At 37.7% G+C, this 15,043-nt stretch overlaps 2 protein-coding genes across 2 annotated transcripts in view; both read left to right on the forward strand.

Moving 5' to 3' along the window:
* LOC123870193 (5'-3' exonuclease PLD3-like) overlaps window positions 1-15,043 on the forward strand; it is a 71,383-nt gene that overhangs the window by 889 nt on the left and 55,451 nt on the right. The gene's annotated exons all lie outside the window — the stretch shown is intronic.
* On the forward strand, window positions 8,315-9,294 carry LOC123870197. Its single transcript, XM_045913399.1, has 2 exons — window positions 8,315-8,819; window positions 9,038-9,294. The coding sequence occupies exons 1-2, from the start codon at window positions 8,379-8,381 to the stop codon at window positions 9,059-9,061; spliced, it is 465 nt and encodes a 154-aa protein (XP_045769355.1). The 5' UTR covers window positions 8,315-8,378; the 3' UTR covers window positions 9,062-9,294.

A 15,043-nucleotide genomic window follows, 5' to 3' on the forward strand; every position in this document is an offset into this window, starting at 1 on the left:
TTGTCACGTTTCGGTACAAATATTGTAATCGATTTTAAACTAACTTCCGGATGAGCAAAAGCCTTGAAATTTTAAATATAAGTAGATCGAAACTGGATGACTATTCAATTGTATTTATCTAAGTAGTAGAATATTGCATGAATTAGACATGCAATCTGAATGGTACGAATACTTTCTATGAAATGTTTTAACGAATGCCTTCTAAAACCAGGCATGCTATTTTCCATTCTGTTTTAAAAACAGCGCATATTTGCATGACGAAATCTTAAACATCACTATTGTAAAATCTTTAAAGCAGTATAACTATTTTAAGTATGAATGTACACTCTATCAGAATATAAGACAAAAGTTTATTTATCAACAAGTGTAAATTAAAAATTTATACCACCCCCGACAAGTGAAGGTTGCAGTAACTAGAAAAGAGCTGATAACTTTCAAACGGCTGAACCGATTTTCTTGGATTATAGCTAAGAACACTCGATCAAGCCACCTTTCAAACAAAAGAAACTAAATTAAATTTGGTTCATTAGTTTAGGAGCTACGGTGCCGCAGACAGATACACAGATACACACGTCAAACTTATAACACCCCTCTCTTTGGGCCAGGGGTTAGAAAACAATAGGAAATACGACGCTTCTCCAATTTTAGAGAAAACCAAATTAAAGAGGGATGGCTAGAGAAAGTGGAGAGGCGTAATTGGCATGACAATATTTGATATTCTACATCGATGAAAATTAAAAAGTTTTTAAGAGTTTGGAGTTAAAAGGTTGATGGTGATGATGAGAAATCGAGGCTCATTGATCACAATACAGTTAATGTATTTTAAGGCTTTCATCCTGAGATTCGGACAACAAGCGAAGCCGCATCAGATGTCGTCATATTTATTATAATGTTGCTTAATTTAAAGTGAGATTTTTATTTGCTCGGTTCATCTCATGAGCAAACTTTATCTTGTACCCCTCTATTCATTTTGATAAATCTTCACGTCTAGACGCGTGATCGAAACAAATCACACTTCACACTAATATTATAAAGGCGAAAGTTTGTATGTGTGTGTGTGTGTGTGTGTGTGTGTGTGTGTGTGTGTGTGTGTGTGTGTGTGTGTGTGTGTGTGTGTGTGTTTGTTACTCCTTCACGCAAAAACTACTGGACGGATTGGGCTGAAATTTAGAATGGAGAGACATTATACTCTGGATTAGCACATAGGCTACTTTTTATCCCGGAAAATCAAAGAGTTCCCACGGGATTTTTTAAAAAACTACATCCACGCGAACGAAGTCGCAGGCATCAGCTAGTCAATAATAAAAAAATAAATAGAATACAACTGCCACCATGTTGAATTTTCTTCCGCTGATGGGTAGCGTCGTCGGGAGGAAAACGGAGTTTTCATATTATATCAAAAGTATGTGAAGTCTGCCAATCTGCAAATGGTCAACGCGGTGTGGCGAAGTATGGTAGACCATAGATATAGAGTTTAGAGTTAGAACTCTAAGCTCTAAATCCTTCTCATTCTGAGAGGAGAACCGTGCTCAGTAGTGGGCCGGCGATAGGTTGATCATGACGCGGACGAAGGAAAATCTATTGTAAGCTATTGATGTCTCCCTCTGGTACGACACGAAACAAAATATCGTTAATTCTATGACAGTTGTAACGACAAAACTCCGAAATTCGTGATTGATTCAACGCCTACACGCGAACTTTAGCTTACGAGTAACGTAGCTAGGGAACCACGGAATTTTCAAACTACTTATATAGAAATGGTAAACGAGCGTGAGTTTGTTACTGCTCGGAAGTCTAGTAAAACATTATCGTTAAAACAAGCAGGCATATTCGCATTTCGCACTTTTCGTAACTTGGAGATAGTTTTTGGATACTTACTAGAGATCTAACTTCAAATTATTTCTGAAACACCCCGGCTATGTTCGTGAAGTGAAGCTCTACGTTAAAGATGCACATTCTCAAGGTTCTAGCAAATTTAGTTAACTTGCAAGTTCGTTGATAATTATACTCGTAAAATCAGTCAGTTTATCCTTTTGTGTGATTGATGATTGAGATGAGTAAGTTGCTAAAAATGGGCGACACATTAATGAAAAGGTGACTGACTGACTGATTCGACGCACAGCTCAAACCACTAGACGGATAGGGCTGTCTGGCATGCAGATAGCACTATTATGACGTAGACATCCTCTAAGAAAGGAATTTTGAAAATTCAACCCCTTAGAGAGTAAAATAGGGTTTTTAAAATTTGTGTGATCCACGCGGAAGAAGTTGTGAGCATAAGAGACAAGAGATAGGTACCATTTCTATGATTTTTTTTAGAATTCTGTGCAGGGGACATAACCAAAGTTATTATTTGCCGATAAAAATATAACTACAGCCGACGTCCTTGTCGTCCGTCTAAAAGATGCATAGCGCGCGAGGTAAGTCCAGTACACCTTCAATGTCCATCGACAATAAACGATACCCGATACCATTACGCTAAGTAAAAGTTAAAAGATAAAACACGGCGTCGCGTGTGGTGCTCTTAAGTGATAAGTTTCAATGTTACTAGTGTTGTGGAGCGACGTATAAATTTCTGCAAGCTGATTCGTCTTGAGGTGAACGACCTGGCGTGTATTTTTTTAAGTTTAATGCTTTTTTGTCGTAGCGTGCCGCGGTGGCGTTGCCGGTATATCGATTTTATACGTGGAATAAGACATCGCGGCTGCATACGCTCTGCCCCAGCCGTTTGACCTTGATCCATTTATTTTCGTATTAGACGTGCCTTTCGTATTCGTCTTTCGGGAACTACACGCAGTTCCACCCACTACCTGGCGCCATTGATATAAGAAATCTATTTTTTTTCGAATATAACGACCGCTGCAACTTCTCATAATAACGGATCTTTTACTAATGCGTGGTTATTCATAAAGGCTTTATAAAAGTGTGTGTATTTTATACAGTTTACCATAAAAAGTGTCGGAATAAAATAAATGCGTATCTACGTGCATAATATAGATTTAGAATCTTCGGTTACCTATACCTAGTAGGTATTATTTTTTAGGGTTCCACACCACACAGAAGTGTGGTTCTGTGTGTCCATTTGTCAATTTGTTCGTACCTATCTGTGTATTATGGTTATTTTAAAATTAAACTAAGAGCTGTGTTTAGCACAGTCATAAAAATATTTTACAAGAAGCAAGTTAAAATTTTGAAAAATATATTTCAGGATACCTTCTGAAAATGAAAAGCGAGAGTTGAAAAAACTTATTAATTGCTTTATCCTTTCAAGTGATACCACATTAATTATGAGATTTCTCAGACATGAATGAAATTTATTAATTTTAAATACAAAGATCAATATATCAATGGCTACGAAACTTTACCTTAATATTATACGTGTTCTGAGTTCTGACACGCACTTGACCAGCTGTTTTGACCACAACACAAGTACAACCAGTACAACGCATTCGTACCTACGGGTGTATTTTAAAAGTTACAACTTAGGTATATCTGCCGAGGAACTGTGTATCTTTGATTTCTTATATCAATGACTAATAGCTGTCCGAAATCCGATACTTTACCGCGCGAATGTAAATTGGCCTTTCTTGCTTATGGCTTACACAGTATGTTCCACGAACCTGTAGGTAATATTAATTGCTTTCTTGCATGGAACTTGGTTCTTAGAAAACTAATTACAACTTCTCGCTGTCGGAATTTGCCTGTGAACCAAATTAGGGTAGGTACCTATATTGTTAGGTAACCATTTTGATGGTTTACCCTATATGGTTTCTTGGTGTTTATATAATAGCAAGAGGTTAAACGGTGATAGCCTAATATAGAGGCGATAGCCTAGTGGTTAACAGGGCTCTCTCCGTCACTTACTCCATACAATCGTAGTTCCAATTTCATTTGAATATTAAGCAACCAAAGTCCACGAAATTTTGCAGACATATTCCTATATAGGCCGAGGTGTTTTAGATTTTTCTAAAAATATGTAGTTTCAAAATTACAGGAGCTCAAAGATTTGTATATGAATTTTTAAGACCGCGTAACTTTTTAACAGACATCTGGAAAACCACAGGCATATAGATATTAGTTTCTAGAATATGTCTGAAAAATTTCATGGACTTTGGTTGCTTAATATTCAAATGAAATTGAACTACGTTTGTATGGAGCGAGTGACGGAGAGACCCCTCTGACGTCGGCCTTTTAGTCGATGGGTCTGGGACTCGCTCCCGGACATGTCAATTATCCAGTATGTCGTTAAACCACGAATTAATCGAAAATCATTGTTTAGATCTTATTAATTTAAGATTTGTATCTAAAATCTTTCGTATATTTTATAGAGGTCAATCACCTTTGACCCTCTAAACAATAATATAATACGGCGAACTACGACCCTATATTTCATTTTGCTGCATGGGCATTAAAACATTTTGAACGCGTGATTTAATAATGCGTAGCTTGTAAATCCATTCCTCAGCGATTCTTATGAATATCGTCTCCGAGTTCTTTATTACAATTTTTTTTTTTTTAATTTTATATATGCTCTAGACAAAATGTCAAATATGCATCTTAAAAATGAGGCTCTTCGAGCTTTTAATAATTGCGTGTCGTTCAATCAAACCTATACAAATATTTTTATTTGTCTGTTTGGCATTAATCACATTTTCTAGCCAATCATCGAAACAGCTGAACCAATTTTGACGGATCTTTCTTCTTCAGAGAAGACAGGATAGGTTCTTACGGGGCTTACAAAAAAAACATAAACTGACACAGCCGAAGTCGCGGGTAAATGCTAGGCCTAGTATAAACTTCAGCATTATTATTATGCTTATGTAGACAATAGGACTCGTCAGTTCAATTTGCAAGAGCTTTTGAGCGAGCAATAATCAAGTGCCATAAGTTCTCTTCAAAGTTTTAACAAGGGTTTGAATTCAAAGGACCTCAGATGCGGGATACGGGTCACGACTTTTAGACCTCCTCTAATGATTATAAAAATCGAATGATGGTATTTCTCTTTATTGCTACTTCTAATAGTTTTAGTTCGCGACTTCGTCCACGTGAACTAGTTTTTTGTTATAGTTTTTAGAATCTCGGTGCTAAATTCTTTAGTTTTCCCTAGATATATCCTATATCCCATTTATGAATATTATTTAATTTATGGTTATTGCTATCATTACTAGCTTTTGTTTGTGATCAATGATTTTGCTATAGATTTAAAAGCAACGTATAAAAGTTTTGGGGAGTAACACCACCCTGTCGCACTCTTCCCTGCAATGTATTGGCCTCATTGTCTGGTTCTGTATTCGGCCTACAATATTTCATCTCTTATTTCAATCATAACACAAGCTCAATGATACCATAATAATTAATCGCATCCAAACCAATTTTTCTGCAAAATTTCAACTAACTGAAAAATAGTTACCAATTTGAATAGAAACAGAACATACCTAAGCTTTTAAAAATGTCATTTTAACACTTTTCTTGTAATATAAGCACATAATATCTCGCTTACAAATCAACTTTAGAAAAGTTGTTCAGAGAACGTAACGTACTATTTGAATGCATTCAAATTTTATACGAGTAGGTAAATAGTCGGTTTATTCGATGTCAGAGTTTCTTGTTGTTTTGAGTTATAAACGTGGCAGCCAACATGCCCGTTCGGTGTCTTGTTGCAGTGTTCAGTAACCTACTTTACAAAAGCAATTTGTAACTCTCTTTAGAAGTTTAGTTCTGTGACCCAATTCACTGGGAGCATCACGAATTCACTCTGTTGCTGCTAACTTTATGAAGTCTTCATTTAACTCTACGAAGATGCTACGGTTTCTGTAGCACCGGATAACCTCTACAAAGGTATGTACCTACTCAACTGACTGACTTACTCAAATCCCTCCCACCGTGCTACGCATACCTCTACGCATTTTATACTTGACTATTAGATGTTATGGTGGAATAAATTAACTCACATACATACACACATGAACCCTAAAAACATGACACTCCTTTTTGGGCAGTCATGTAAAAATAATTTCATCGCATTTTATGTCCTGTTCAATACTAATATACTTGTATATTTTGATAGAAAGTAAAAAACCAATAACTAGCGTAAATATTAAAAACATCGTATTTTTTACACTACACTACAAACTACATAGTACATTACATAGGTACATTAGATTTAGAAGCCACATAATTGCCACATAGGTTGTTAGAATTTTCTATTTCAGAAATTTCACGTTACAATAAACCATTAACATATTTGAGTAGATGGAAAAATCTTTACGTAGCTTAACGGTCACGCTAGTTGATAAAGAAAATACCTACTCACCAACTACCTACAAAACCTACAAAGAAATGTTTTACGAATAGGAAATATCTAGATAGAAAAAAGTGATAAGATTTTATTTGCAGGAAAAATCGTAAATCACCACTTTTCTTTCAAGCCCATTTGATAGCTTTATATAAACAAGTGTAAATTAAAAATTTTCAACACCCCCGACCAGGGAAGGTTACAGTAACTAGAAAAGAGCTGATAACTTTCAAACGGCTGAACCGATTTTCTTGGACTATTCCGCGCTTACAATCCAAAGTATCTGAGTTTTCCATAACATCATTTTCAAATAAATAATTATGTATATCTAGGCAACGTCCATCTTGACAGCTTGACAGCTTGACATTTGTCAATTTACACTTACTATTATGAACCTAAGGGTTATCTAACCTTCTTTTCTACAAGAAAACTAGAAAAGAGCTGATAACTTTTAAACGGCTGAACCAATTTTTTTGGATTATAGCTAAGAACACTCTCGATCAAGCCACCTTTCAAATAAAAAAAACTAAATTAAAATCGGTTCATTCGTTTAGGCGCTACGATGCCACAGACAGATACACAGATACACAGACACACAGATACACACGTGAAACTTATAACACCCCTCTTTTTGGGTCGGGGGTTAAAAAAATAAGTGTGTCATGTAAAATATCAAGTGACACAACTTACAACTGGCTTACTGAGCAGCTAACAACGAGAACTTACTTCATTTTCTTTGTTGTCAAAGTGGTTGACTTTGTTCCGGAAGGTAATCGATTTCATCCCGTCCGTACCTATGAAAAGTAAAACACGTGCAAATTACTACCTTCTAAGAATGCATTTTACTACTAAACACTGTAGTAAAATGCATTTAGTTCGTTGGGTCATGTTCTTTAATTTTTTTTTTGTATTTTAAATGTAAGGGCTGTAGTTGTTTAAAAATATTAATTTATGCATAGTTAAAAATATCAGATTAGTCGCAATTCGACTTCTTGTCTTGTTCTTGGTTGAACAAGTAGCAAGTTATATGTTTATAGTCTGTTTAGTACTGCAGTACAGTTTTCCTAGTAATTATGCTAATAACCTACATTTCTAAGACCACGGGGTACAAACTCTGTCTTTAGCGACCGTGTAGTGTTGTGACCTAAATTAGGTACCATAATACAAGTATCTTGTTGTTGCTAGTTGCTACGAAGTTCGTAGCAGCGTAGGCGTACTACGCGATCAGATTTTGGAACCATAATATTTAAACACAATGTGTTAGCGACTAGATTTAATATTGTGTGAATTCTGCGCACGACGTACCTATAAGTTAGGCAAAGGGCCATGTTTCGCTGTTTGCCCACAAAAAAGGAACGTTTCAAGAACGGTTTAATTTATGACTCTTCGCGTCGTCTACCTGCTTGACTAAAGTGTTTAAACTCATAGAATTTGGAACTCAAGTAGTGTAGTGTAGGTTAAAAGGCCCTTATGTTTTAGATTTATTAGGAGCCTAGCGAGAATAGAAATTAGAATAGAGGCCAATTGTGTTGTAGAGGCCAATTGAGGTTAAATTTATGTTAACTTGTCATTTTTGTGTTTAAATCAACCTATTTTATTGCTAAGAAATAAGTGTGTAAAACTTAGCTTGAAATAAAGAGGGTCTCGAAGGGTTCACTCATTGGTGTGAGAATATTTTACTGGCTTCATGATATAAATACCACTCCTTGAGCCGAGACCAATCAGTCAGCCCAAGTCAGCCCAGAGACTAGCATACGAAATAAGTATTTTATTTCAAGAAACCTCTCTTCGTCTATACCAATAAATTACATCTACCTGTCGCGGTAGAGGTGCACGACCGGGGTGCACGGGACGGGACGTTAGAACCAGCATACGAGCCAACTGAGGGACAGGGTGCAAAATAGTTACCTGACCACCCACTCGCGCCCCGTCAACTATAGTGGGACAAGTTCCCAGGCATTGTTACGCATTTACAAGCGACGCGCCGCAACAAGTGGTCCTTCGAACCGGATCCCGGAAGACAGATTCTAGAACTGGAAGTTGAAGATTTTTGAAGGTGAAGCTACGAACAGGAACAAGAGATATGACTCTCACTAGGTTCCAGAAGGAAGAATGTGTGCCCTTACGCGCAAATACATCGCAACGAACAGAACAGGCGAATGTGCGCAGATCAGAAGGGACCACATCTATCGAAGCTATAGCCACGAACTTAAGATCTTCAAATATGGAATCTTCGGGATACACCGCGACAAAAGTTACGAAGATGTTCGAAAATGGGGCTAGACTCAAAGAACAGAAGACCACTGACGAGATGATGGCTGAGTGGAAGAACCAGAACAGAACCTTGAAGACGATTGAATCAGGGGGTTTTATCCGCACGTCAGTTCGGTCTAAGAGAACTGCTGCCAGATTACGCGAGTTAGAAGCAAGAGAAGAACTGGCGCTTTTAGAATTGCAGCGCGCTGAAGCAGCAGCTAATCTGGCCAGAATCAGATTCGAGAAACAACGAATTGAAGATAAAGTAGTTAGTCTGGATAAGGAACAAGAAGATAGAACATCTCACGTTCAGAACTGTATCCAGACCTCTACGTTAGAAGAAATGAAACACGTCATTCCTGAGAAACAAGGGAATCAGTCCCTGCTTCACTCGGAGCTTATAAGCTCAGAACAGTCGAGTGGAGCTGAGAATTCAGAAATGATAGCGAATACAGCGATGCCAATCCACGCAGTGGAAACGACCAGAGTTTCAGAAGACGATCTGGATGAGGAACAAGGAGGAAGAGCTTCACTTGTTCAGAACTGGATCCAGACGTCATCTTTGAAAGAAACAAAAGATGTCATTCCTGATAAACGAGGGAATCAGTCCCTGCTGCACTCGGAGCTTATAAGCTCAGAACAGTCGAGTGGAGCTGAGAATTCAGGAATGATAGTGAATACAATGTTGCCAGTCCACGCAGTGAGAACAACCAGGGCTTATCTGAAGATAATTCCGGTAGAAGTATTTGGGCCAAAAGGATCCCAGAAGATACTAGTACTTTTGGATGAAGGATCAACGGTCTCTCTTCTTGATTCACGAATAGCTAAGAATATTGGGGCAAAGGGAACTGAAGAAGAATTGGTGCTAGAAACAGTTGGAGGAAAATTGATACGCAAGAGGGACTCTGAGAAGCTCAACTTAATAATACGAGGAGTCCACCAAGAAGAAAAGAAAAGCCTCGATCGTGTTCGCAACATCGAAGAACTGAATCTTGCTCCACAGTTCCTGGATAAAGAAAGAATAGAAAAATATCCACACCTGAAAGAAATGACAAGTGTTCTTTATTATGAGTTTGAGCCACCTCGGTTACTCATAAAACAAGACAACTGGGAACTGATCGTATCTCAAGAAATTAAGAGAGGAAATCCCGGTCGACCAGTCGCTTCACTGACGGAATTCGGAGAATCGTTGGGAGTGCAACCAAGAAGACCTACGACAGACTCAGGTGGAAGAGCTCTCACGATATTAGAAAAAACCTGTAAAAGGCGAGAAGATGGACGCTTTAAAGTCGGATTGCTGTGGAAAAACAAAAATAATGAAATGCCAGAAAGTTTCAAATCAGCCGAAAAAAGACTGTTCACCATAGAAAAGAAAATGGATAAAGATCTTCACTTAAGAGATGAATATATCAAGCAAATTCAGCATCTGCTTGATAAAGACTACGCAGAAGAGGCGCCAAACAAACGAGATTCGAAAAGGAAATGGTACCTTCCTCACTTCTCTGTCATACATCCATTTAAAAAGAAAGTCAGAATCGTCTTCGACGCTGCAGCTAAGTCCCAAGGGAGAAGTTTGAATGACGCTCTTCTATCGGGACTAGATCTTCAGCAAACTCTCTTCGGGATATTAACGAGATTCCGTCAAGGCCCAACGGCAGTAGCAGCAGACATTAAAGAAATGGTCCTGCAGATAAAAATAAGACCTCAAGACAAGGATTATTTGAGATTTTTATGGCGAGAAGGTCGTCGAGACGCTCCACCGAAGGAATATGGGATGAACACCGTCATATTCAGCGCGACTTCATCACCAAGTACAGCTATCTTTGTGAAGAATAGAAACGCAGAAGACTTCAAAGAACGTTATCCAGATGCAGCAACAGCTATAGTACGTAACCATTACATGGATGATTATCTTCATAGCTTTTACTCCGAACAAGTACTCGTGAAAGTTGCGAAAGAAGTAGATTACATCCACAGAAAAGCAGGGTTCGTACTAATAGGATGGGCATCGAATCAACAGAATCTTCTTCAGCAAATCACAAAAGAAAATGTAGACAAGACTGAAATAGAGCTTGGAGATAAAGAAGAGAAAACTCTAGGCTTACGGTGGTTCACCGAAGAAGACAGCATCAGGTTTCGTACTAGCCTACGGAACACACCCCAAGAAGTACGGGAAGAAAAAAGAATCCCAATGAAAAGAGAAGTCGCTAGTGCAGTCATGAGCACTTTTGGCCCGTTCGGGCTGGCATCACCAGTTTTAATACAAGGGAAAAAGCTACTGCAAAGTATATGCAGAAGTGGAATTGGCTGGGATGAGCAAATAGAAAAACAAGCTGCACTGCTGGGAAGCCGACTAGTTGAATCACTTATACATGAGTCAGATCTGACAATCAAGAGAAAGACTTACTGGACAGACTCCAGTGTTGTCCTGTCATGGAATAAGTCGTATCCCAGACACTTCAAGACATTTGTGGCGCATAAACTTGAAATCGAAAATGTCACCCAACCACATGAATGGCACTGCATGAATCCAGACGATGATGACACGCGTGATGTACCAGAAAACTTATCAAAGAGTCACATGTGGTTTACTGATCCTGAGTTTTCGAAACAAGAAGAAGAGTGCTACGTCGAGCCAGTTAAGAATTCAGATTCAGCCGTGATGCAGCAGATGTAGCATCGCCAGGTTCGAAGATTGGTGCTACGCACAAGGGGGAGGATGTTAGCGACTAGATTTAATATTGTGTGAATTCTGCGCACGACGTACCTATAAGTTAGGCAAAGGGCCATGTTTCGCTGTTTGCCCACAAAAAAGGAACGTTTCAAGAACGGTTTAATTTATGACTCTTCGCGTCGTCTACCTGCTTGACTAAAGTGTTTAAACTCATAGAATTTGGAACTCAAGTAGTGTAGTGTAGGTTAAAAGGCCCTTATGTTTTAGATTTATTAGGAGCCTAGCGAGAATAGAAATTAGAATAGAGGCCAATTGTGTTGTAGAGGCCAATTGAGGTTAAATTTATGTTAACTTGTCATTTTTGTGTTTAAATCAACCTATTTTATTGCTAAGAAATAAGTGTGTAAAACTTAGCTTGAAATAAAGAGGGTCTCGAAGGGTTCACTCATTGGTGTGAGAATATTTTACTGGCTTCATGATATAAATACCACTCCTTGAGCCGAGACCAATCAGTCAGCCCAAGTCAGCCCAGAGACTAGCATACGAAATAAGTATTTTATTTCAAGAAACCTCTCTTCGTCTATACCAATAAATTACATCTACCTGTCGCGGTAGAGGTGCACGACCGGGGTGCACGGGACGGGACGTTAGAACCAGCATACGAGCCAACTGAGGGACAGGGTGCAAAATAGTTACCTGACCACCCACTCGCGCCCCGTCAACTATAGTGGGACAAGTTCCCAGGCATTGTTACGCATTTACAAGCGACGCGCCGCAACACAATGTTACAATGTTAGGTACACTTTTGCTCCATTTGCCCAAAATAAAATTCACTACACCCCGCCTCCATGCAGTCTTGTCTGTCGGGGCATCCCCCCGCCTCATACCCCGATTGCCATCTCGACCAGTCGAGTACTATACATTTCTGAACACGTGTGACATGAATGTGAAACTAATGAATAAAAAAATGTAACGATGTAAACTTGAATTTTTTATGTGTTACACTTTTCTTTGTATTGCGTCGTAGTACAATAGGTATTATTCATAAGTGTAGCGCGCATTATGGCGCGTCCAGCAGGGTTATGCTGTATCTCAGTGGCACACTAATTTCGTGAAAATTTCTAATAATTAAATGTCAAACTCAAATTTTCTATTCGCTAACGTCAGTTTTTAACCAAGATGACGTCATAGACAATGACTCTCGATCATAGCCATTAATGGGATGGAATAGAAACCGGAAATGCTTTTTCACGTATGTTTTCGTATCGATAGTTTTTAAAACTCTATTCACTAAGCAAAAATGACAGTTTGTAATTAGAAACTTTATTAGGTGGCTACGATCGTTTTAACAACTAGTCGGGACCAGTGTTTTGCGACTCGCCACTATAATCCGTCCGTTTATAGAGGTAATAATTTTTTAGCAATCTCAACGAATGTAGAGATGTTTTAATTTCGAAGGATTTTTATTAATTATACAAATCGGCTGAATTCCGCTCGGTTTTTCAGAAAAATACATTATAATAAAAAATTGATACCTAGTACCTAGGTACTTACCTATTAGTTGTAAAAAGGTAAGTAATATAAAGTAAGGTTGGTTCGTCGGAGTTAAATTATTGTTATTTTGTAAGCAAGTAGGTACTATATTTTGTGGTTATGTTAATGTTGTCACACTAATATTATAAAGGCGAAAGTTTGTATGTGTGTGTGTGTGTGTGTATGTTTGTTACTCCTTCACGCAAAAACTACTGGACGGATTGGGCTGAAATTTAGAATGGAAATAGATTATACCCTGGATTAGCACATAGGCTACTTTTTATCCCGGAAAATCAAACAGTTCCCACGAGAATTTTAAAAAACCAACATCCACGCGAACGAAGTCGCGGGTATCAGCTAGTAGATAATAATTTGAAAAAAATATGGCTCGTGCCGTATTGATGGGGCATGCTGAAGAGCAGCGCCAACAAAAGGCGCTACGGGTCCACAGGCGCAGGCTGCGCGATATGTATAACCCAATGGAGCTGCCAGAAACAGAGTTCATTGCGAACTTTCGTTTGAGCAAGGCTGGCTACCAGCAGGTGTTAGAGGAACTCGGGCCTCACCTCCAAGCCGCTCGACGAAGGACAGCTGTTCGCATTGAACTAAAGGTGTCTCATGTAGGTACTAAAGTACCTATTTTTATCTTTGTACCTATTCTACTCCCTTTACAACCTCTCGCACTGCCAAGGGTCACTGGTAGAGATCTCTTATAGAGTGCTTCCCTTACTTTCTTTGTCTCTTAATTGTTACAACTTTCTGGTATAAAATAAAATAACAAATAAAAATAAAATTCTGATATTTATATTGAGGAAGAAAATATTGAGATTAATTTAACACAAAAACAACCGGTGACCCCGCCGTACAAACGAAGGAAGCACAACTATCGACCCACTATCGACCAAATCTCTGTAATTACACGTCACGCACACAAACTCAACATAAATTCTACGAAACTGGTCACTTAACACCTTCCGATACGCATTTGACACAACGTAGTGATTATATTTTTTTGTTTGACACTTCAATGAAATAATTTAATTTTAAATCGTATCGTAATCGTGCTGTGCAAATTACACAACTTCAAATTGAAGTCTAGGGTTGTCAGAAAATAAATGGGGTAATTTTGCCTAAAAATGTGCAATTTTTTTTTCATTATATTTAGACAAATTTATATTTTATTTTTGATGACAATCATAATATAACTAAGCGAAAAAGGCTGTTTTGTTAATTAAAAGATTTTAAATTGATATTGAAATTTAACTAAAACAAAACTTATTACTAAATTGTAGTACATTTAATATACCAGTCTCCGTCATAATAGCTGCATGCCAAATTTATCATGAAGTACCTAGGTACCTACGTAATTGGTGTACGTACGTTGGACAGATAAAAACATACGTTTTTATCTGTCCAACGTACTTACCATGTTGTCTTCTATGTTTTTTGTAAATGTATATGTTTGTGTGTGCAATAAAGAAATAAATAAATAGGTAATCAAAATCTTACTACATTAATAATATTATTTAGTTATAGTTAGTCCATGATAGGTTGTTTTGGTAGGCACCCACCAAAACAACCTTAGCGACGAACGGAGGACTCGTCACGCGTGATGTGGTCAAAGATGGGACGCTATACGGATAGCTAGAATATTTATCTTTATTTAGGTATTTTTTAAGGTCATAAATGTCAGAAAACACAAGACAAATAAAATATGAACCCATTTTGAATAAATAACTTTGAATTTGGCTTAGAAAAAAAAAAAACCGCTACCCAAGAGCCGCTTTGTGTAATTTGGTAAGAGATCTATATAGGGATGTAAACTTGCCCGGTGTATAACACCAAAAGTAGTGAATAGTCTACTAACCCTGCGAGATACGCTAAATAAAATCGCTAACTGGTACATACTTGGATTATTATTAAATATTTTTAGTGAATATATTGCGTTTTTATATTTGACTTTTTAACTTTTTTATTTTTAACTGTCAGGATACGATTATATAGTAAACATGGTGATGGGCACCCTGTTAAGCAGAGATTTTCAATAAGGCCAGAGGCCCTATACTGTAATTAATCAAAATTATGTAAAAACAGAGTAGGTAAATTTTAATACGTTGCAATCGATAAATTATTATTTTCTAGCATCGAACATCCATCGATTTGTAACTATCATAATAAAGACTAATCTAATGAGATCTCATTTTTTAATATCATCGTGAAAGGGAAAAATAGGGAAAAATAGGAAAATAGGCAAATTTTCATATGTGAATGGTATCATTCCATAA

This window comes from Maniola jurtina, chromosome 12 (assembly GCF_905333055.1).
Source record: "Maniola jurtina chromosome 12, ilManJurt1.1, whole genome shotgun sequence".
NCBI classification, from domain to species: Eukaryota; Metazoa; Arthropoda; class Insecta; order Lepidoptera; family Nymphalidae; genus Maniola; species Maniola jurtina.